Genomic DNA, 22,130 nt, shown 5'->3' on the forward strand with positions numbered 1-22,130 from the left:
AGAGAGATAAGAAAGTTTATCATGACTTTGTCCCATTTTATTTTTAAGCTAAAATGTTTTAAAGCCAATTTGATCCAAATCTTCTTCTTCAGAAAAGAATTCTGTATCTGAAGACATAGCCATCCTCATTTACACTGCAATAAGAACATCCATGTATGTTTTTGCCATGGTTTACTATGACACATGCATATGTATTTCATATGTATTACTCTTTTGTGTAAACAAACACAAAGGAGCTAAGCCAAGGAATCTCATTATGTGCTGGGCTAATCACCATATGAGATATAAACAGATAAATAGTGATAAGGTGAGATCTTCTTTAGACATCCAATGTGGCTTTTGTCTCTGTCTCACATTCTTGTAGACCTGTAACTTAAGACATAAAAGTTAATTGAGAACAATCTTTTATCTTATGGAGAGTAATTATTTTTTGACATGTCAAGGGACAGAAACGGGCAGATCTCAGACAAACATGTGCATCCAACCATTGGTGAAACTGAGGTACTTCATACAACTTCACTCTTCGTGTACAAAGTCTGTTGGAAGAACTGTCAGGACTGTCATAGTCCACTATCACAGAGAAATCTACTTACTGCTCAGACTGGCATTATTTTTTATCCTTATTCTTAACTTTGCTACAGATTTTAAATCTGTTCTGTCTGCATACTTTCAGGATGAAGATGAAAATAAACAGATGACTGAAGAGTAAAATAATCCTTGGGTGATGCAAATGGTACGGCTTATATAAAACACACCAGCCTGTGCACTTTATCCTAATAGACGCCAGGTTGGCATATTCTGGAGTCTGCTGAATTTGCTTGGTATATATCCTATATATCCTATATCAAGCTCTGGTATGCATGAAAATAGCCTCTTAGGCAGCATTTCCAGACCAGACTGTTTCTGAAGGGATACAGGATTAGAAACCCCACACTGCTCTGTTTGGACAGATGGCAGGACACTTGGTGCCTGCCCTCTGCAGACAGGGCCTGAGGGCTTCCCAGAGAAGCTGCATGTCTAGTCATGCAGCAAGATACAAAATGTGACAGTAAATGTTCTAGATGTTAAAAAAAAGATACAAATACAAACATACTGAACAGTGAAAGCAGCCCTAAGAGAACAAGCTTATTCTCAAGGAAAGTTAACATTGAACACAAATGGTAGCCTCAACAATACCTTGCTGCAGAAAGGACCACCTTTAAACCTGAAGGATACTTTTAACCTTTCTCCTGCTATGAAGAAACCCTGTGGCATGTCCAACACAACAAGGAGATCAGGCCCAGCCAGCAGAGATTTATGAAAGGTGGGTCCTGCTTGTTCTGTAACCTGCTCAGTGGATGACCCTCTGACACCATTTCCCACAGCAATCCCCTGGGGAGTCTGGCAGCTGACAGCTTAGGCAGCTGCACTGTTCACTGGGTGAAAGACTGTCTGGATGGCTAGGCCCAGAGAGTGGTGGTGAATGGAGTTACATCCAGCTGTTCAGTCCAGTGTTCATCCAGGTCTTCAGTTACCAGTGCTGTTCCCCAGGGCAGCTCCACAGGCTGGGGCAGAGTGGCTGCAAAGCTGCCCAGTGGAGAAGGACCTGGGGGTGCTGGTGACAGCGGCTGGACATGAGCCAGGGTGTGCACAGGTGGCCAAGAAGGCCAATGGCATCCTGGCCTGGATCAGCAATGGTGTGGCCAGCAGGAGCAGGGCAGGGATTGTCCCCCTGTACTGGGCACTGGTGAGCCCACACCTCGAGTGCTGTGTGTAGTTTTGGGCTCTTCACTACAAGAAAGACACTGAGGTGCTGGAGAGTCCAGAGAAGGGCAGTGGAGGTGGTGAAGGGTCTGGAAGACAAGTCCTGTGAGGAGTGGCCAAGGGAGCTGGGGGTATTTAGCCTGGAGAAAAGGAGCCTCAGGGGGGACCTTATCACTCTACAAGTACCAGAAAGGATGCTATAGATGGGTGGGGTTCAGTTTTTTCTCCCAAGTAAGAAGTGATAGGACAAGAAGAAATGGCCTCAGATCCTCAGGCTCTCTCAGGTCAGGGGAGATTAAGATTGAATATTAGCAAGAATTTGTTTACACAAAGAATTGTTAAGCATTGAAACAGGCTGCCCAGGGAAGTGGTGGACTCACTATTCTTGAAAGTGTTCAAAATAGGTATGGATGTGGCACCTGGTAAAATAGTGTAGTGGTGGGGTTGTCAATGCTGTGTTAAGAGCTGGACTTCGCCTTAAGGGTATTTTCTATCATAAATGATTCTATGATCATGAGATTCTATGTTCAGCTTGCTTCATAGAATTAAAGTGGTTGTATTCCCTTCTTATTGGATCCTAACATCTTTCTAACCATTTTTACTTCTCCTATGCTTGCTCTCCTGTGTTTAATATATACAGGCATTACCAATCTTGTACCAATTGCAGCTTTGTTTCCATTTATTTAGAGGGATAGCTGTTACTCTGTGCATAACTCCTACTAAGAAGGCAACAAGCAGGGAACAGCTTGTTTCCACAGTTCTCAGGAGGCAGGAGATAAGGGAAGCAAACGTTTATTCTTTCAGAGGAGGTTTCTTGCAATAACATACCCATAAACACACATCACTTGATGGTATGGAGAGAAGAGCTCCTGCTCTTCAGGGAAATTGATAAGGATACAATTCAGATGAATGTGTTCATGACAAATCAAGTATTGACTTTTTTATTATTAGCTAGAAAAAGAGAAAAAGCTTCTTTGATTTATAAGAAGAAAAAAATTTATTATTAATTGCTCTTTCATCAGACCCATAAATCCAATCCTACCCTCATGGAATTTTAAAACAATCGATTTTTTTAAAGGCATAAATGAAAAGATGCTTACCAAAGTGTTTATGCAATGGGAATTTGGAACACAGAGTCCAAGTCCTCCATTCTGACATTCATCAATATCTAAGCAGACCTAGCAATAAACCAAATCCAGAAATAATAAAATTAAATTTATTGAGATCAAAGATTGAAGAAACAACACCAAAGTTTAATCAACAGTTTAAGACTAGAAAAGAGATGTAGCCTCTCCTGAAACTGCTCTCAGAATGTCACAGACATATCCATAAGCTAACTTTCCAAACCCTAAAGAAACAGAGAATTTCAACTTTAGGATGTGCTCTGGTTCACGCAGAAGAGTTTACACAAAAACTGTGTTCCCATTCTAGAGTGCTTACAGAAATATGCAAAAATATTACAGTAAAATAGGCCTTTAAAAAAATTTTCTTTCTAATTCAAAGTCAGACTCCCTGAAGAACTAACTCCCTGAAGTTGATCAGAGATACTTAGAAAGACGACATTTTTTCTTGTCTCTATGCCAGTCAAGAGTATTAGATTGTTAATACTCCCAATTAAAGCTATGCAAACACAATTCAGATCTCTAACTGAAACACTCTAAGTTCTGCCTAACAGCATAAGGCACTTATGGAACGACTGAAAAATAAATACCATTCAATACACAGATGCACTGCTAATATAAAAGCAGCACCTTGCAATAGAATTTGTCATGGAGGTGCTGCCACTCACCTGCTTATTGCTCTTGGCATAGCTGAGTCCTATCCCTTGCACAGTTTGTCCTGTATATCCTGGAGGACAGGTCTCACATCGGAAACCTGGAGCAGTGTTCACACACCGCACACCAGGGAAGCAAGGGTTGTAACGACACTGCAAAAAAAAAAAAAAAAAACGAACCAAGCACATGTTCGTGCTTCAGTAACATTCAGACTCTGTGCATACAGACCTCTCACCAAAGGCAATGCTACATGCAACACCTGTATGTCCTCTGTTCTGAGAGGGCTTAGAGAGGAAACAGTCTCTGCAAGTATTTCTGACCTCAGTAAGTCTTCAGCTATCTCTGTAATTTAAATAACATTTGCAACCTTCCATTACAGCCTGTAGTTGATGTCCAAAACTCTCATCCTGAATCCTTCCATTAGGTAGGAAGATTCAGATCCCTTGGAGGCCGAAGGGTCGAGACCACAATATCAGGAAAGCCACGTAACTCCAAGCCTCCAAACACCCCTTCTAATGTGTTTTGTACACACAGAAGTGGCAGTAGCATTTTCCTTCATTTATATTTGGACAAATCTCATAGCCAGAAGGAATCCAAATATAAGCTGGATAAGCAGGGATGTGTCAGTGGCATCCACACATTTCTAGACCAGAAGCCCACAGACAATCCTTGAAACTTCTCCCAAAACATCACATGTCCACAAAATCACCCTTGGCCTGAAGGCACCATTCACTTAATTGTTTTATGCAGTTTTACAAAACAGCTGTGACTGATTTCACTGGTCTTGTGGGTGCCAGTTTGGGAAACACATCCCACATTGCTGCCTTTCCAACATCAACACTAGCTGCTGGGTAATGTTTATATGAGTACCATAAACATCAACATGCCATCCTGCTGCACAGGACTCAAAGACAACAATGAATGAGAAACATGAGAAAGGAACACTAAAGAGTTTTAAAAAATGTCTTTTTTTCCTCCTTCCATCACTAAATGAAAAACTTAGGCAAGACAAAGGGAGAACAAACCACATAATGTCCTCCTACAGGAGACCTACAACTTGTAACCAAACACACACAGAAGCAAGAAAAGGTATGTTTAATATCAAAGTGTGTTTGACAGAAAGGTTTGTTGATAGTATGTCAGTCAGTGATATAAGGAAAACGTCAAACCTAGGACAGACATTTTGTGCCTCCTTATTTTGCTGTGGATTCTTTGTTGTAGGCAGCAGAGGGCACCCAAATTACACAGCACACAGAGCAGAGCTGCAGATCCCAAGATAATGGGCACCAGCACACCAAAGTAATGTCTCCTAACTGGCAATTAATTAGGGAGGGTACTGCAGAGATGCTGAGAACCTCAGGAAAGATGATGACAGCTCTTAGGGATGTTCCACATTTGTCTTTATCAGAATTTGTACAATATTTTCTTTTTAAATGCCTATTATCAGGAAGTACAGAAATAGTTCATTCATAAAAGGCTTTAAATAAATTAAAAAAAACCAAAACCAACCAACCAAAAAAACTTTCCTGCATATCAGCTAACTCAGGAAAACAAGTAATATGATACATCTCTCTCATCAGACAATTCAAAATGATTGCCATTTATTGCTTCTTAATTTCTCCATGTACAACTCTAAGTAAAAATCCAATCCTACTTAATCCTACTGATTAAGTAGGTATTTCCTGGTGAACAAAACTGCTCCTGACAAGGTGGAATTTTAATGGCAGTGTCCACATAAAGACCTCCTAATAAGCAAGACTTTATGAGACAATTTTGGCAAAAATTCCTTGCTGTTTCTAATGTGAAAGCAGGTCGTCTGTCATATGGAATGGTGGCAGGAAGATGAAGGTGCATGAATCCTCAATGATTAGAGCCTGACTCCTAACAGACAACCATTTTAATATCAAGCCATCATAAGCCATTCTCTATTTCTTTTTCCATCACTGCTGTAATGGGTAGAGTTGCTCCAACCCTGAAAATGGCAGGGAGGAGATTATTGCCATGCTTTGCCTCAGTCTGAAAATAGCTCAGGAGGTGAAACCCACCCATACTGGCAGGCTCCACCTAGGCTGGCTTGAACCTCACACCATGGCTGTCTGTAGCATGAAACATGTACCACAGCTGTCTTGGATCTATCACTTTCATTCACATTTCAGAGCTTCACCTCCATTTTTTGCCTTCTGTTGCAGCAGGCACAGTTCATGCCACATAAGGCAAAACAAGAGATATTGCCAATGTCGCAGGAAATTGCCACACTCAACTCACTTTCTCTCCCCAGTGATTTTTGCAGACAGGTGTAAGGCACATCAAATCCTCTCCTGATAGTCTAGGGGAGGGAGTAAATCAAAAGAGCAGTCAAAGCACATTTCTTGTTGGCTAGGAAGGAGAAATAGAGAATTGCTTTTGCTGTTTTACACTATTAAACAGGTACACTGGTACTGATGTGGTAGTAACTATCCACAGGCACAGTTTATGACCTAATTTTGCTGGTTCCTTGGTCTACTGTTACATCCAGGTACTTTTTCCCAAAAAAAGACTAAAAAATAACGGTGAAAATCATCCCACAGAAAAAAATGCAGTGAACATATAAATGGTTTTGTTGTTTCTGTTCCAAGTAAGTGTCACATTCCAATTAACACAGGTTTTCTTTAATCATTTAAGATATTGTAGATTTATTAATTCAGTCCCCAATACAAGCAAGCTCTGAATTTCTAACATATAGCACAAGAAAATAAGTAGATTTAAGTCTACATTATCAGACTTCAACACAAAGAAGCAAAAGGAACAATGACAATGATTGTTTATTTTCTTTCATAGACTTCTAAGGTAAGGATGCAAGCATGACTCCAGTTTGGGTTGAAGAGAAGACTTTGGTCTCCAAGGCTGTTTCAGGAGCACACCAATTTAAAGAAACAAAGCCCATATTAAAAAAAAAGTGCTTCTGCAGCCTGTAACAGAAGTTACAGCATCTTCTTGTGGAATAGAAATGACAATGTCAAAAATGTGTTTTGGTTGGGTTTAGGTTCTGGGATTTTTTCCAAACATTAAGCTCCTTTAAGTGACTTCTCAATTCACCAGAGTGGTTCAAGTTTTCACACACCTAACCTCCATAAAGTTGAAGAGACAACAAAACAGGGATATAAAATCAAATCAGAATGAATTGACATTCACTGTGCATGCAGCCAGTAAATGCTAAAGACAAAGTAATTAGCAACCCATTGATATGTATGAAACAGTTGCTTTTTAGCTTTTTTTTTTTAATTCAGTGAAAGTAACTATTTTACCTCATCAATATCTGAGCATGTAACTCCATTTCCCGTGAGTCCTTCAGGGCAGGGCCCACATTGAAATCCCTCTGCTGTCTCCATGCACCTCACTCCCCTGAAGCAGGAATTAACTTCACATTTTGGTTTAGTGCGTCTAGGAAGCTGAGTTGGAAAACTCACAGTGCCTAAACCTTTAACGCAGAAAGAACAACAGTTTCAGTGGTTGAAAGAAATGTTCGTCATGGCTCTCAACTGGCAGGCATTCTGAAGAAATTCCCAAGACACTTCATGTCCCTGCACTGTGCTGCTGCCGCCAGCTGTGTGGCAGCATCTGTGCTGTGGCTCAAAGGCTCAGTGCTAGGAATAGCTCAGGAACTTGATCCCAGCAAGGGAAATTGAAGCTATTCTTTTAGTTCCATGTGCTTCTCCTGACTACATATCAGAGTCTTCCTTCTAGGTTAGTCCTAAAACATATCTGCTGCTGGCCAGTGTCAGAACTCATCCCCATACGGGCCACCAGTTGTTGGCATCAGTGCTTGGCACCAATCAGTGGTGGATGGGAACTGTCACCATCAGTTTATCATCCTCCTGTAAGACTTTCATACCTTCTCTCTTTGAATTCTCACAGGCAGCTCCTTGCAACACTGACTCCATTTCTCTCTCTTCTGCATGGCTGGCTGACTTCTACCTGTCCCTGTCACAACCGCCTGACCCTTTCTGTCCCTAGCAGCACATACTAACCCTTACTGTCCCTATTACAAACACCTGACCCTTTCTGTCCCTAGCAGCACATACTAACCCTTACTGTCCCTATTACAGACACCTGACCCTTTCTGTCCCTAGTAGCACATACTAACCCCTACTGTCCCTATTACAGACACCTGACCCTTTCTGTCCCTAGTAGCACATACTAACCCCTACTGTCCCTATTACAGACACCTGACCCTTTCTGTCCCTAGTAGCACATACTAACCCCTACTGTCCCTATTACAGACACCTGACCCTTTCTGTCCCTAGTAGCACATACTAACCCTTACTCCTTACAGCACAACCAACAAACTCCAGCTCCCTCTCAACTAGCTAACCCACTCTTTTATAACACCCATTCGTATTGGACAGAGCTGTGCCCTATTAAGGGCAGGGTTGTTCCTACTCTTTGGTAATTAGTACAGCTGCAACTCTTCAGGGGTGAGATTGCCTTCAGCACTATCTCTATTTTCCTACAATCCATCCTCCCACAGGCCAGGGCAGGAAACTCTGAAAGCCTGTAACCTCAGACCAAGGGACTCAAGTATAAGGGTACATATACAGGGCATTTTTCTGGCTAAATTGGTAACACCACCACTTCATAACAAAACCAATGTTCTGGTTTCACAACAGCATCTCTGACAGTCTACAAATAAGAATAAAGAAGGAGCAGCAGGCAGCCCACAAACACAGCAGGACTATGCTGTGGTGCACAGAGACAAGCCAAAGACGGGTCTTTCTGAGACTCTGGTCGGTACAGAACTTTGGTACAAGTGCATGTAGGAATTTGACTCTTCCTTTGGCACATATAAAGGGTCATCCTGCCTAGAGCTCAGCTTAAGTTTGGATGAGGCTGACAGACTGGGAGAAGAAATCAACTAAAAGGCCTGATGAGTTCAAGACCTTTCATCTCACACAGTAAGGGAGTATATTGGTTTTTATACTGACTGCACTTGTGTATTGATTGTCAGCTGTGTGTGATGCAGGAGGGCTATGCAGTAGCATTTAGGAAAGTATGCATTTTTTTCATTTATAGAAAAGACCACCTTTTGGGTCTTACTGCTGTTAACTAGTGACTGCCTACTCAGAATCAGACAAACTTCAGGGGGACTGCATAGGATCTTCCTCAGACTCATAATACCAGCCAGAGCAAAATATGATTTCTCCCTTGTCCTTCTACTAAGATTGTGCATGAGATAGCTGGGAGACAGTGTCTCCCTCCAGCAGAACATGTGGCACAGATTTGTGGCAGAGCGAGAACTGACAGTACAGCCTGAGTGGTACTGCTTGGTTTAGTGGCATTTTATCCCCCAATAGGTGATTGTTGGTCTGTGGAAGCTTTTTCTCTAATGAAAATCTATTTTAAATTTGTGCCCAAATACAAACACACTAGAACTTTGGACACAGTATTTTTTAAAAAGTACTTTTTAGAAACCACATAAAGCTAATAAGATCAATACTAGTTTTAAAACAACTATAATCTCTTCTACATTACCAGCAATAACATGAATACTCACCACATGCTTGGCATTCAGCTATGGTATTTCTCAGAAAAGTTGTTTCTTTGACCTTGAGAATATAGAAAATAAATGTTATTTAGGTACAGATAGTTTCAGTTTGCACCTGCCTGAGATAACAACCAATAGTCCCCAGGATGGTGCTCAAACCATGCAACACAGGTAATGGTCTTAAATGAAATGCTCTTTGTACTCCATAAAATGAAGGATATGGATAATGGATGTACTTAGGTTCAGACTTCATCAAAGGTCCAAAGGTCCGTGTTTGACCAAAGGAATGTGCCACCAGTAATTTCAGTTCTGTCACCCACCAGCAAGTGAAACAAATGCAATTTCAGTTCAATGCAACAGACACACAACTATCTAATAGTGGGCTAGGATAGCTACTCTACTTCCTCACCAGACACTAAATTTTCTTGATCTGAACAAGCAAGCCCCATACACTCCCACATTCAATGATCCTCCCTTGCAAGCACAGGGTACCAGGACCTATATGTTATTTATTCTTGATTGTGTCATGCCTTCAAGGCAGTAACTCTACACAGGAGTATACTGCTTACCCATAATCTGCGCTGACTCTATCAAAGAAGCAAAACTGGGATATTTCGCACCAAAGCCTCTATACATTACCTGTTGTCTAAGAAGGTCTTTCACATCTCCCAGTAGTTGGTTCATCTGCATCATTTGACCCATCAGTTGTCTATTAAAATCACCTGCAGGGAAGCAGCAATGAAAAAGAGAGCACAACTAACTCTTCTTCATTTGTCATGGTAATTTCTGAGATATAAGATAGAAAACCCATGGCTCCATGGAGGGCAGACACTACTGTTATGCAAGCCCAGTAGAAATCATCAGAGCAAACACAGTATTTACTTCAAATTTTATAGTGTGATTTTCATGAACTCAAGGCTTTTCTGGACTGAACTCCTCATATACCACAGAAATGGGCAAAGCAGAAAGCTCTCCACAGAGAGAAAAATAAGATCACAATTCTTCTACCATTACTTCAGTGTTAAGGCTCTCCTAGGCAACTAAGGTCACTAGTGCTACTGGTTCCTCCCAAGGCCTGAGACCAGCAACCCTGAGTGAAATCTCAAGATTTCAGAACTGGGTATTTGTGATAACCTATTTGGGGCAAGGAGGGCAAGGTGAGGCCATGAAGCATATGTGCATGCAATGGGAAGACACCCTGCATAAGTGCATTCTGTGTCATAGAGTCAGAGTCATAGAATCATCAATGTTGGAAGAGACCTTTAAGATCATGCAGTCCAACCATCCACCCAACACTACCACTGTGACCCCTAAACCACTAAACCATCACCTTAGCACCAGATACAGCCACCATCTGAACAACTCCAGGTAATTCCACCACCTCCCTGGGCAATTTATTCCAATGCCTGACCACCCTAATAATAAAAAATATTTCTAGTATTTAAGCTTAATCTCCCCTACCTCAGTTTAAGGCCATTTCCTGATGTTCTTCTACTGCAGGCATGGCAGAAGAGACCGGCGCCTACCTGGCTACACCCTCCTTTCAGGGGGTTGCAGAAAGTAATGAAGTACCCCTGAGCCTCCTCTTCTTGAGACTGAACAAACCCAGCTCCCTCAGCTGCTCTTCATATGACACATTTTCTAGTCCATTCACCAGCCTTGTTTCCCTTCACTGGACACACTCCAGAACATCCATCTCATTTTTAAAGTGAGGGGCCCAAAATTGAACACAGGATTTGAGGTGCAGCCTCACCAATCCTGAGTACAATGGGTTGATTACTTCCCTGGTCCTGTTGACACAGCACAGTTCTAACCACTACTGATTCATACATATTTTTCAAAGTGAAGTTACCCAGCTTTCTGAGCAAGCTCACTGTGAAGCTCTGAGAACACATCAACAGTGCCTGCTCTGACAAAACAATGTTTTTAGTAACTGCAACAGTCATTTGGCTTTTCTTCTCAAAGGCAGCTCATCATATTGCACAAGTCTCATGGCTGCATTTACTTCTGACAGGTGCAGACTTTGTATGGACTCACAAAACATCTATTCAACACACTATGAACTCACACCAGAAGTCAGTCTTCAATACCAAGTAACCAATTAAAGACCTCTAAGACAAGACCAAAAGTTATATCTCTAATGAGCCATAGGGAAGGACCAGATCAAAGCCAAGATCTTCACAGATTTCAATCTCTTAAATAAAACACTGGTTTTGAGGCAGTCACAGAGAAGAAGCAGAGAGCTTGTTTAGCGCAGTAGCTTGTAGTTGCTTCTTTTTGCAGCTTACTTGTGAATTTGTACCTCTCAAGAAGATATTTGTTTACTTCTATAAGTCTGTATCTAAAAACAAACTTCAAAAATATATGCTCTTCCACAGTCTAGGCAGGCAGGATATTTTGATATTATGCCTGCTAGTTTCAGGGAGGTTTATTCACATGTTATTTTTGTGAGTACTGAAAGCTTATATGAAAAATGTGTCTCTTAATGTTTACCTTATTGATTTGTACTTCAAAGCATGTCTAACTGTTTCCAAACATTCTAATAGGAACATCCAAATCCTCACAGACTAAGTTTTCTTCACTTCGTATTTTCTCATCCAAACACTGAACAAGTTTGAAGTCAAGAATCACCTGTTCCAGAGCCTGCCTCTCTTCTAGTCCTAACCTTGCCATATTTTTATTTGGTTGACAACAGCAGGACATAATATCATGGGTATTTTAGAATCCCATAGTGGAACCCAGCACACAGGATGTCAGGCCAGATGCTGGGGTCTCTTCTTGATTTATTTTTAAAACAAATGCTCATTTAGGCATTATTGATTGAAACCTGCAAAAAATTCTCAAGACTTCAGATGGTGTTTGTTGGTTAGCATCTAAATCAAAACCAGATCTGTTCTGTAGCTAAGTTTTACAGACTGCTGAACATTAAGGTGGACTAAACAGGTTACACTGCCATGAACTACATGTCCTGTGTGCAAATTTAGACAGCAGAGCAGAAACAGCTGAATACACCTGGTTTTGTTTTTTTTTCTCTTCCATTAAAAGTAATTTCAACAGCAGGCCCCACTTGCAGCAGAATAACCAGTGTTTAGGGATAAGTACTCAGAGAGGCTTTTAAGGAAGCTGTCAGTCCACAATATAGTGGATCCAGGAGAAAGCAGGTAAGCAAAAGGTACCAGCATGAAGCTATACAGTTATCTGGCCCTTCCATGTAGCTTCTCTCATCCATACCCCTAATATCTTATCATACTCCCCAATTCAGCTACTCCATAGCTCTATATTCTTGAATCATTAACAATATGATTAACAGATTGGCTTTCTCAGTAATAACTAACTTCAGAGACTGCTCTGAAATATTACTGACCAACAGGGAACTGAAGTCCCCATCTTTCTCCTGCCAGGATGTTGCAGTATAGAACCAGCTTCTTTGCACAGCCAATTGGTCCAGGCATGTACAAACACTTGCCACAGTGAAACACCTCAGAGCTATTGCTTCTACCTCTCTTAGGAACAACAGCTCCCTGGCCGAAGTCACACATTTGCTCCTGTCTGTGTCATTCAAATCATAAATTGTCATTCTAAGAGAATGACACCCATAGAATCATGGAATAGCCTGAGTTGGAAGGGACTCATCAGGATTATTGGGTCAAATCCTGGCCCCACATGGGACAATCCCAAGAATCACACCATGTGTGTGAGAACATTGGCCAACATTTTGAACTCTGGAAGACTGTGGTTTCTTGTCTGGTGAGCAAACAAGGATTATAGTATAGATGATGGCTGACAATAAAAAACATTTCTGAACAGCCTATAATCTTTCACCAAAGAAGATGTACATACAAATTTTATGTGGAATTATGAAGAGGCAGGTTCCAAGTAAACAGAAGGAAATATTCCTCAGATATGTGATAAATTTCTTGACCATGCATTTAAAACTGACTGGACAGATTCATGGACAAAAACATATATTGAGTACGAATCCCAAAGACATCACCTCTGAGTCAAGAGCTCTGAATACCATGAACTGGAGAACAGTGACGAATTCAGAGAAAACCACATGGTTCTCTTGCCCATGGGTCTATATTGACATACTAACTGCAACTTGTTTAAACAACCTTTGGTCTGGTGCAACATAGCTTTTTTTTAATGCTTTGTCAGATTCAAGTAGCCTACATGAACTAGACAACCTCTTAAGATCTCTTGGGACCAGAATGATCTTGTGATGATAATCACATGCAGCAAAATAATCTCCTCTACCAAACCCAGTATACCTTGCATTTTATTTTCCTATCCAAACACAAAAATCCAAATATACATCTTCAGCCTGTGTCTGACCATCATAATCTCATTCTACTGCTTAGGTGTCTCAGCCTCACAGACTGAACGTGGAGGTAATGCTGCTGTGAAAGCAATGAGCAACAATGAGGCACACAGTCAAAGCCACATACAGTTATTCAGGTCCAAAGCACTCCCAAGAATTTTCCAATTAATATGAAAGCATAGATTTTTACCAAGATATTAGGTCTCACCCCCCTACACAGCTGAGCATTTGCATTCTAGCTTTTCCTGGCAGTAGGCAAAATTGACATTGCCATAGAAGGGCATCATGATTCATACACAAAGTTCAAGGCAGACAAGTTGAAATTGCTGTTGGAACACCCACCTTTTCTTTTGGCGGATTAGACTATGTAGACTTTGGATATGTTTATGTGAGTAGTTTATTATTATTATTAATACTATTACTATTACTATTACTACTACTATTATTAATGATACTAATTCCACTTGAAAGTTAAAAGCAACTGAATTTGAGAGACTAAGCCAGGTGGAGGCAGCCACAGAGTGACAGTCTGTCTGTATATTACCATTTGCGTTATTGATTAGTGAGTAAAAAGTTACAAATGAGAAAGCTGCCAGTTTGCAATTTGGAAACTTGTGAGAGTGCTGCCAGTTTTTGCAGGAGAAAACACTGAATTACCCTTCTGTTTCATGTTTGAATGCCTGTTTATTTAGTGAAAAAGAGAGAGCTTTGAGGATAAAATTAATTTTTTTATCTAAGTGTATATATGTTAAGAAGCAAGGAAATAGAAGTATCTGGAACTAAGGACTTACATAGCTGAAAGGTAGACCAGATTTTGTTACCACCGCACACCACTGATGCCTACATTCATGTGATACACCCAGGATGCTCTCACAAAATTTCTGCATCTTGTTTCTGTTATCAAAACTAGCAATGCTGCAGGGTTGGGTTTGGCAGTGGGTACAAGAGTTTGGAAAGTTTGGAAAGGGTACAAGACAGAACATATCGTTAATCCTATTTCAAACTTTGATCTGAGTTTCCTTCCTATGGCTGTCCTATATGAACATATTTCATGCACAGTGTGAACCCATTCTTCTCCCTCACACCCACAGCAGAAAGGCAGATGGACAGGGACTAGAACGACTACAGATGGGACAGTCTAGGACAGGTTTTCTGTGTCCAGAGGTTGGGAAGCACCCTCACCTAACACAGGGGATTGCATTAAACCCCTGAGGGCCTGCAGGGATCCCAGTACCCTCAATTCCTTCCCTTCCTCCCTCTTCCCTGCTTAGTCTCCACAATGCTCAGCACAGGCAGAAAATGAATTGTTTTTAAATCAATGTCCCCTTCAGCAGGTGACAAAAGCCTTGGCTAAACTGTGGCAGGACTAGTGGCTACTATGCAATGGCTTTTCCCACACAGACATATAGGCTCTGTAACCATGGCACAAACATTTTCTTCAGTCTCCTGCAAGCTTCTTCACACCTTGGTCCTCCCCTCTGGGTGACAGTCCAGTGCTCAACAAGCAATGGATACTGTCAGTGTGGGTAAGAACATGGGTAGATCTTGCTACTCCACTGATCTTCCTTTCACACAACCTGTAGCAATGTACCCCATTTAGCATTACTTTCCATCTGCAATTGTTTGCAATTTGAATACTTAAAATATTATTAAGCTGACACTAGCAGATCATCATCACAAAAATTTACCTTCCAGATTAGGCTAAAAAACCTCTTTCAATCATTACAGACTTCACTTTCACTAAAACAGTTCATTGCTTTATCATCAGCAACAGTTTTATCTCCAAATGGAGCTATTTCTAAAACATTTACAGGAAATTGTCATAGCTATAATTTAGTAAAATAATTGTTATTACTTGACTATAGGCTTCTTCACATTTTCAATATTCATCACATTAGCTTCCTTGCACTGGTATCATTAAGAGTAATTTTAACTCCCAGTTGCAGGCCTTACCAGTGTACTGAGGTACGGGCTCAATTTGTTGAAGAAAACAATCCTGCAGGTTTCCCACTTCAGCAAGGGTTCCTCCAGTTACCAGCTTTAGCTCATCTAGTGTATCCTGGGCTCACAAGAAAAACAGAGCTCACAATTCTGGTACAACAATGGGAAGAATATGAAATATCAGACAAAGTAAATTCATTTTTTTGAGAGAAGGAGTCCATTTCCTATGAATGCAGGGGTCCTACACTATTCCCTTCAGGACCATCCATCACCACTTGAACTGTATAAAGTCCCGGATCTTTGCCTGCAGATTTTTGCATAGCTGTGGTTTTATTTCAAACTTTTTTTTTTTTTTTTTTACCATTCCAATTCATATGATCTCACATACTAGGAAGTTCACATATTTCTGTGCTACATGATTTTTTAAAAGTGCATCCAAAGCAGTGGTTTTTTCCTCTCCTCTCTAACAGGTACATATATTCATGTCAGGAATATGGGCACATCAGACATTCTCCATAAAAACAGGCTCACTTTCAAGCCTGTAATGAAACAAAGTAAGTGGGCAACCTTGGGGGCAGCAGAATGCCTTTGTATCTTCTAATACATATTTTTGATTAATGATGATGGAAGATGCTGTGGAAGACACTGTTTATCTCAGACTGTTGATAGGGAAGCTTCATCAACTCCTGGTTGGCAGACAGAGGAAGAAAAGCTGTTGCAGTCAAACAGATGAGGGTTTCACTCTGGCACCACAAGAGTCCTCTTTCTTTTGTCTTTTTTAGTCTCTTGGCATATCATGAAGAGGAAAGCCACATACATAGACAAGCATTGCTCATACAGAATAGCTGTAAGAAGCTAGTGAAAAGCTGCCCTTACTGCACTAGCTAAGTCCTTACAAAAAGTTCACTCCCCAAAAAAACAACTAGATTGAAGTGAAGGAGGCAGTAGGTTTCTTTAATTTTATTAAAAGAGCTAAAAGTTATGTCTAAAACAAATAGCGAAATTATTATAGGGCTCATGTGAGCTAAGATTTCACCTGCTCCATAGGGAGCTTCTATTTACATTTATTTCACAACTTAATATTAAAGTATTACTGTACAGAGCTTGGCTGCTGTGAGGACTGAAGTTTGAATTCAGTAATCCAGAGGTTCACTGGTGATCCCTCTTAAGTCCTCAGCCTGTTCCCAGCTTCCATGCTCACCTGTGGCTTCTCCTGGAGAGTGTGCAACTCAGCTGCCACCACCTTCTGAGACAGTGCTGAAAACGGTTTTGGCAAGTCGTCAATGGCACCTACTTGCAGGCAGTCCAGATACAACTCTATCGTACTCAATCCCTGCTGCAGGCCACTCAGCCACAAGATGACAGCATGGGGTTTCCCATCTGCCAGCTGGATGTTGCTAAAGATTACAGAATTCAGCCTTCCATCACTCTTCAGATAGCGCAGCACCGCTAGGACAAAACACACAGAAGAACTATCAGAGGGTAGCAGATAGCCCAAGGCTGATCAAGGGACATCCTGTGGAAATCTGCAATTGCTCTGGTATTTTTCCACATGTCCGCTTTTGTAAATGCATCCCATATGTAGACACAATGGTAATAATAAATGAGACACTGACTCTCAAAGCAGCACTAGCAGGATACTTACGTGACTCTCTATTTGTGAAGCTCTGCTGCCTATGCTGAGTTTTTCTCTGCTTTGTCCAGGCCTCTCTAAATGGCTTAACCAAAAACACTTTACAGGCCATAATGTGCTAAAAGGCAAGTGGTAAAGTTACAGGGCGTAACAGGCAGCCTCTAGTCAGAGCACTTTGGTATGTACATATCTGACAGACCCAGAAATATTCTGTAGCAGAAGTGTACAACTAGAAAATCAATTTCAGTGATGCATACCACATACAGTGGAGCCATCCTAAGAGTGTATCCAAATGCATAATTAAAAACCAAAGGAAGCATGTTTCCAAACCAATAACCTGCACTTCTCTGTAACAAACACTCAATAAAACCAAAGTATAATGCAGAAAAGGCACAGTCCACTCCTAGAGATGACTAAATCTTCTCTCAGCTCTTTTTAAAAGCATTAGTGACTGACCTACCTGATAAAATTTCTCATTTCATTAAGTAAAATGAACTATCAAATAAACCCCACAACAGCAGACAAATACACTTGCTGAGCAATATTGAAAAGAAAGTCTCTTTCCTAAGGAAATTGGATCAGTAAGCAAGAATCTGTGAGTCAGATCTCTAAGATCAGCTAGCTAGTTCTCTCCACAAAATCTCTCCCTGGCTCTCCCACTGCATATCTGCAGAAGCAATGAGCTGAATGCATCTGGACAGTGTATAACTACCCTGCAGTATCAGACAGACCTTCAAAGATCCCACTGATCACCAGCCGACAGTCTCTTATTTCCTGATCATAACAGTTATGAGCATGAGGAATCAAGCTGCAGAGACACCAGGCATCTAAATATTTACATGCTGGCTCTTGCTAAAGTCTGAAATTCATTGATGGCTGCTACAGTTACATCAAGTGAGAGCTCACATATGATCTGACACTAAGTCAACCAAAAATTGTGGATATAGTGGAGGTAGAATCTCATACTAGCTTTGAACCTAATGACAGCTACTTACTGAAACTATTCAATTTAACAAACTACCTTCCCATCTTTCCACTACTAACATAATTGCTTTGATGCTATGATCCCTGTTTGTTGGTAACCTCCCAACTTACTGCACATAAGCTCCCTAAAATTTTTTAAATTCCTCAGTCTAATGATTACAAAAACCCCAGATTTATACCAGCACAAATGGGGCAGGGTATGTCCCCATCTTTGAACTCTACACTAGTGCTAGAGCCGCAGCAGCTGTGACCAATATCAGGAATGTTTTCACTACTGTCTATGTCAAAACACTGCCAGAGTTGAGATTTCCAGAAAGCTGCATGAGGTCACCAGTAACTCAGTAAAAGGTAGCATTTCTTGGCAAACTCAAAGATATGACAAGACAGAGTACATTGAAGGCATTTTATTTATGTGACTATTATGCACACCTGGACGTATAAAAGTAAGGTCTTTGGATCTGGGCCCTGCATTCAGAGTGACCAAAGAAAAGAGTAGCCTAGAGAAAGAAAGAGGAGATGGAGGCAGGGCCCAGAACAGACCCTGCCAGAATAGTTTCAGGACAAGGAGCAATCAGACTTGGAAGGAAGACCAAGTATTCTTTCCTCAGCCAAAGCCAAATATTCATCTGATAAACTAGAGTAGGCTTTTGAAGAGAGATTTTCTTGGATCATAGCCTCCACTTCTAAGATTTAACTCATCCAAGCCCCTGCAGTATGTTTGTTGCTTGAATATTTTACAGATATTCATAAGTGTGTAACATAAACTGCTTAAGAAAAAAATTTTCAATTAAAATAGGAGCTGCTTCACAGAATCGCTTAACTGCAACACTTCTATGCACTAACTGCTGTCTGCTCTATAAAAGAATAATTAAAAAAGAAATCCATAATTAAATCCATAATTAAAAAGAAATCCATGGATGCTATCTGTCTCTGAAAGGCACAATTGTCTACCGTAAGTTTAGCTGTTAACCCAATAATTCAGACCAGTCCCTTTATAAACATTTAGGTGTTATAAACACATTACTACCAGTTATACCACAATAAAACCAGAATATGAAGCAACCATTGGGAACAAAACTCTTAAATGTGGCATTTTAAAGTATTACTAAGGCCTGCTTTGAGCTCCCTAAATCAGATTTGGGCACATAACTAGAAATACCATGCAGAGAAATACCACAGATATGAAGACTCTGCCTTCTGCTGAGATGCCAACACTGGTTCACCACTTAAGTGATGATGTTTAATCTTGAGAAGATCATACACAACTCAAACATTCCATACTTGCAGCTGACATAACAATCTCCTGGATGCAGTTTAACTTACTGTATGAAGTAGCCATATGGGATCCCTAACACTGCCAGAGAAATCACATGTGAAAACACTGCCTACCACTTGCTCACTGCCATATGCCTTAAACAAGGTGCTTTAAAGTAATAAGGAGGCAAAGAGATCCAATGAACTGTCTTGCTGCAAAAAGCCTCCCTCTCTTTGGCCAATCCTTACATCAATCTGATGGTCAATCCTTTACATCGGATAGGTTACAGATGTCCCCCATCTACTCAACACTGGTCACCGACAGGTCAAGTTGCTTCATTCTGCCTATTCATATGCCATTACTGCGTTTGCCCAGTCACACAGATGCTCCTCAAACACAATGACTGAGGACAAAACCAAAAGAAACCATGTAACCTTCCACCAGAAACACTTTAACAGGCTTAAGAGACTGTCAGTAACCATCAGAAATGCAGACATTTTTGAAAATCAGTTTGTTATTTTGAAACTTGTATGTATATAGACACATTTGTGTGTATACATACGTGTTCCTATATATATGTACAATATTTGCACATATAATTATGCACATGTGAGAGAGAGAGAGCAAGTATGTGAAATTTATCATTTATTTAGCAATTAAGTAAGTCAGTGTTAGGAATTGTATGGCACTTTTGATAAGGCTTTGTGACCATGTATTACCCGTTCCCTACACATATATAGCTCTTATTCCCTTACCTCAGAAAGATTTTGGCAGACCTGATAAAACTACCAATGTTTTATCTAACTCATTCCCCAACTATGTTTAACAAAAAGGTATGCTTTTCTTCTTTTGCAGCATATTGAATAGTTTCCCTATGTAGAAGCTGAAATTTCTCAGTAGAATTTCACAGTATATTTGATTCAGCTAATTACTCAGTAGCAAATTACTATAGCAGTGGTGAAGTCAATGCAGCAACAATAATGTACAAAATCAACAATCAATGATAAATCAATAAATACATCAAGATCAATCAATAAATCAACAATCTTTCACTGAACCTTAAAATTGCAGTATATCCTAGATTTACAGATCAATGAAACTATTATTATTATTTCTAAAACTGATGCCATTCCTACTCTGACTCCTGATTAACTAACTCCAGTAAATAAAGAACAAACACTTTATTTCACCCAACAGATCTTTTAAGTGCCAGGAATATTTGTCTTGCATAGTCACATCTAACCTCCAGGGTCATTGGAACAAGAACCTGCCTCTCATATGCATGAGGCAGCATGTGCGTGTGTCCCTGACATTCCTGAGTAATAAGAACCAGTGATTGTCCTTAGGGGAAAAAGAAAAAAAAAAAAAAAAAAAGACCAAACCAAATTGACTCCTTGCTCCATACTCTATGTATTTTTCCTCCTTTCTCAGCATTGCTCAGAGTAGATATCAGCTTATTGTTAGGTCAGCCTCCCCTGGCCAGGAGAGATCAGCATCAAGGAGATGAAGGAGTGAGAGGGGGTGTGAAAAATGACAGTGTACAACAGGAATGACTCAAGCACAAAGGCTAATCACACGGCTGTCAACATTCATCTGTCACACACCAGTGACTATGGATCCAACACCAGTTCTACCATACACATTCCAAGCAACTCACCTTTACTCATCCGTCCCATTACTGTAAATTCAAAATACTTGCTGTTGTCAGCTGGTGAATATAGGCCAAAAACAGTGGCTGTACTCTTTGGCTGTAATTTGAATGTTGAGAGCAAGTACACTTCATTCAGCATAGGATCCCCAAATGCTTGTTGCAAGAAGTTCAGTACCACTCGCTTGTTGGAATAAGGAAGAAGATCAAAAACTGGGGAAAAAAAAAGAACAAATTTCAACAGAAAATTAAATATAATAATGACCAAGGAAAAATGAGATTTAAACCACATATTGGTGATTGTACACTCTTCCTACCAAAAAAAAAAAAACCAAAAAAACAATATGATGATCATCCGTAAATATAATGAAGTTCAAATCCCTGGCATTGGAAGGGATACCATAAGCAATCTGGTCTAGTGAAACATGTCCTCATACATGCAGGGAGTTTGGACTAGATGGTGCCTGCCAGCTACAACTATTCTATGATTCTATTAAAATATCTGTAATTTGTTGCAACTGATCTTATTTTAGCAACTTTTATTTTTCAAAGGAATTACTGATAAGTTACTAATACCTAGAAATACCTAGAAATACTAGAAATACCTAGTCTTCAAATTGAGGTACTCAAATATTTTTAGGTAGATCTCAAAAGTGCTTCTCTTCTAAGGATTTACCTCAACAGAAAGCTTTTTAATCTATTTCTGCTTTCATAAATTCAGATGTTTGTGTTCACATATCAATTAGATAAGGATTCAGCATTTTCAGACAGATTTCCAGGGTGCTCATCCTTTGATAGCATTTGCAGGGCACCAATTAAAATGCCAAAAAGCCAGGTAAGCAATATGATGTTCACAACCTTCTCACTTCACTAACTTTTCAGAGTATTTATTATGCAAATGAGAGTCATCTTTCCCTTCTGGCACAGAAAACAAAGAAATACAGGCCTGACAAAACAAAACAAAACCAAACCCACAAACCCTGAAGGCATAGTGAAAGCTCTTTCAAATTTTTATTTTAGTTTTTCCAAAATTCATCAGCAAAGAGTCTATGATTTTGTACATATATAAGTCAGCTATGTCCTTTATGGCACTGAAACAACAAACTGGGGTTTTCCCCAATGTTCCTAAATCCACGACATCTCCAAACTCAATAAATGCTTCCATTAGGTTTCTTGATTATCTCCTACTCCAACCTGCTGCAATTAAAGCAGTATATATATTACATCCTGGCAGTAAAGTTTGATAAATGATTTTGCACAAGTATTGTTTAAGTATGAGAGCACCCTGAGCCATTGTATACCACTGACA

At 40.2% G+C, this 22,130-nt stretch overlaps 1 protein-coding gene across 3 annotated transcripts in view; it reads right to left on the minus strand.

Annotated features, from left to right (window-relative positions):
• Positions 1 to 22,130, minus strand: part of THBS4 (thrombospondin 4) — a 42,460-nt gene that overhangs the window by 15,203 nt on the left and 5,127 nt on the right. For 2 of the 3 annotated variants that reach the window (XM_068177491.1, XM_068177490.1), the window contains exons 2-9: positions 20,831 to 21,034; positions 16,503 to 16,750; positions 15,314 to 15,419; positions 9,679 to 9,761; positions 9,049 to 9,100; positions 6,803 to 6,975; positions 3,533 to 3,670; positions 2,844 to 2,921 (exon numbers count right to left, since the gene is read on the minus strand). In XM_068177491.1, coding sequence (XP_068033592.1) covers positions 2,844 to 2,921; positions 3,533 to 3,670; positions 6,803 to 6,975; positions 9,049 to 9,100; positions 9,679 to 9,761; positions 15,314 to 15,419; positions 16,503 to 16,750; positions 20,831 to 21,034 — 1,082 coding nt within the window. Of the gene's footprint in view, positions 1 to 2,843; positions 2,922 to 3,532; positions 3,671 to 6,802; positions 6,976 to 9,048; positions 9,101 to 9,678; positions 9,762 to 14,542; positions 14,577 to 15,313; positions 15,420 to 16,502; positions 16,751 to 20,830; positions 21,035 to 22,130 lie in introns of those variants that run through there. The other variant, XM_068177492.1, reaches the window with a different exon arrangement.

This window comes from Anomalospiza imberbis, chromosome Z (genome assembly GCF_031753505.1).
Source record: "Anomalospiza imberbis isolate Cuckoo-Finch-1a 21T00152 chromosome Z, ASM3175350v1, whole genome shotgun sequence".
NCBI classification, from domain to species: Eukaryota; Metazoa; Chordata; class Aves; order Passeriformes; family Viduidae; genus Anomalospiza; species Anomalospiza imberbis.